General features: G+C 46.9%; 1 protein-coding gene across 1 annotated transcript in view; it reads left to right on the top strand.

Annotated features, from left to right (window-relative positions):
- RBP7 (retinol binding protein 7, cellular) overlaps positions 1–127 on the top strand; it is a gene marked incomplete at its 5' end in the record, with an annotated part of 2255 nt that extends 2128 nt beyond the window's left edge. The window contains 1 exon segment of the mRNA XM_011935842.1: positions 1–127. This exon segment is cut by the window's left edge and continues 2 nt beyond it. Coding sequence (XP_011791232.1) covers positions 1–127 — 127 coding nt within the window.
- Between the last annotated feature and the right edge of the window lie 1743 nt (positions 128–1870).

Here is a 1870-nt window from a genome sequence, read left to right on the forward strand (position 1 = left end):
CTTGGTTATCTGGGACAATGACAGGCTCACCTGTGTCCAGAAGGGAGAAAAGAAGAACAGAGGCTGGACCCATTGGATCGAAGGAGACAAACTCCACCTGGTATCCACCACATTTTGTTCTCAGTGAGATGATACGGTATTAAAGGAAACATCACGCCGAGCGCGGTGGCTCACGTCTGTAATCCCAGCATTTTAGGAGGCTGAGGTGGATCTATCACTTGAGGTCAGGAGACCAGCCTGGCCAACATGGTGAAATCCCATCTCTACTATTTTTTTTTTTTTTTCGAGACAGAGTGTCGCTCTGTTGCCAGGCTGGCGTGCAGTGGCACGATCTTGGCTCACTGCAACCTATACTTCCTGCGTCCACGTGATTCTCCTGCCTCAGCCTCCCGAGTAGCTGGGACTACAGGCATGCAACAACACATCCAGCTAATTTTTTTATTTTTTATTTTTTATTTTTTTGAGACGGAGTCTCACTCTGTCGCCCAGGCTGGAGTGCAATGGCCGGATCTCAGCTCACTGCAAGCTCCGCCTCCTGGGTTCACGCCATTCTCCTGCCTCAGCCTCCCGAGTAGCTGGGACTACAGGCGCCTGCCACCTCGCCCGGCTAGTTTTTTGTATTTTTTAGTAGAGACGGGGTTTCACCGTGTTAGCCAGGATGGTCTCAATCACTTGACCTCATGATCCGCCTGCCTTGGTCTCCCAAAGTGCTGGGATTACGGGCATGAGCCACCACCACACCTGTCCCATCTCTACTGAAAATACAAAAATTAGCTGGCATAGTGGTGCATGCCTGTAGTCTCATCTTATATTAAATGAAACAGCCAAGTATTCCAACAAGGCAGGAAGATAACATGCAAATGCTCATGGAACAATTCTTACCTATTATATGTAATAGCTACTTTATGTATACATAGATATACATAGATAAATATAATAGCTCACATCTTTGGAGTGATGATTTGGGGCCCAATTACTGTGCTCAATCCTTTGAGTGCATTATCTCATTTAATCTTCATCACAATCCTGTGAAAAGGACACTATTCTTCCCATTCATAATTAAATTGGAATTTTGAAATTCCCCAAAGCTACTGTCAAAAGCATCAGAATCCAGTTTAAAAGTGTTTATTCAGACCGGGCGTGGTGGCTCACGCCTGTAATCCCAGCACTTTGGGAGGTCGAGGTGGGCGAATCACAAGGTCAGGAGATCAAGATCATCCTGGCCAACATGGTGATACCCTGTCTCTACTAAAAATACAAAAATTAGCTAGGCGTGGTGGCACGTGTCTGTAATCCCAGCTACTCAGGAGGCTGAGGCAGGAGAATCGCCAGAACCAGTGAGTCGGAGGTTGCAGTGAGCTGAGATCACACCACTGCACTGCAGCCTGGCGACAGAGGCCGTTTTAAAAAAAATGAATAAATAAGGGTTTATTCAGGCACGAAGCCGAAGACAGCCATCCAGGAAATACAGACTCCAAAGGAATGTGGTCAGTACACCCAAGCTGAAAAGTTAATGTCTTACTTTTTCTTTTTGAGACGGAGTCTCTCCCTCTGTCACCCAGTGTCACCCAGGCTGGAGTACAGTGGTGCAATCTCAGCTCACTGCAACCTCTACCTCCCAGGTTCAAGCGATTCTCCTGCCTCAGCCTCCCAAGTAGCTGGGATTACAGGCATGCACCACCACACCCAGCTAATTTTTGTATTTTTAGCAGAAATGGGGTTTTACCATATTGGCCAGGCTGGTCTTGAACTCCTGGCCTCAAGTGATGAGCCCACCTGGGCCTCCCAAAGTGTTGGGATTATAGGCGTGGCCGCTTGTAATAAAAATTTAATTTCTTGGAATGTGACTCTTGGAGTTTTTGTTTTTCTT

The sequence above is a fragment of the Colobus angolensis genome, unplaced genomic scaffold, assembly GCF_000951035.1.
Source record: "Colobus angolensis palliatus isolate OR3802 unplaced genomic scaffold, Cang.pa_1.0 Scaffold149, whole genome shotgun sequence".
In the NCBI taxonomy this organism is placed as follows: domain Eukaryota; kingdom Metazoa; phylum Chordata; class Mammalia; order Primates; family Cercopithecidae; genus Colobus; species Colobus angolensis.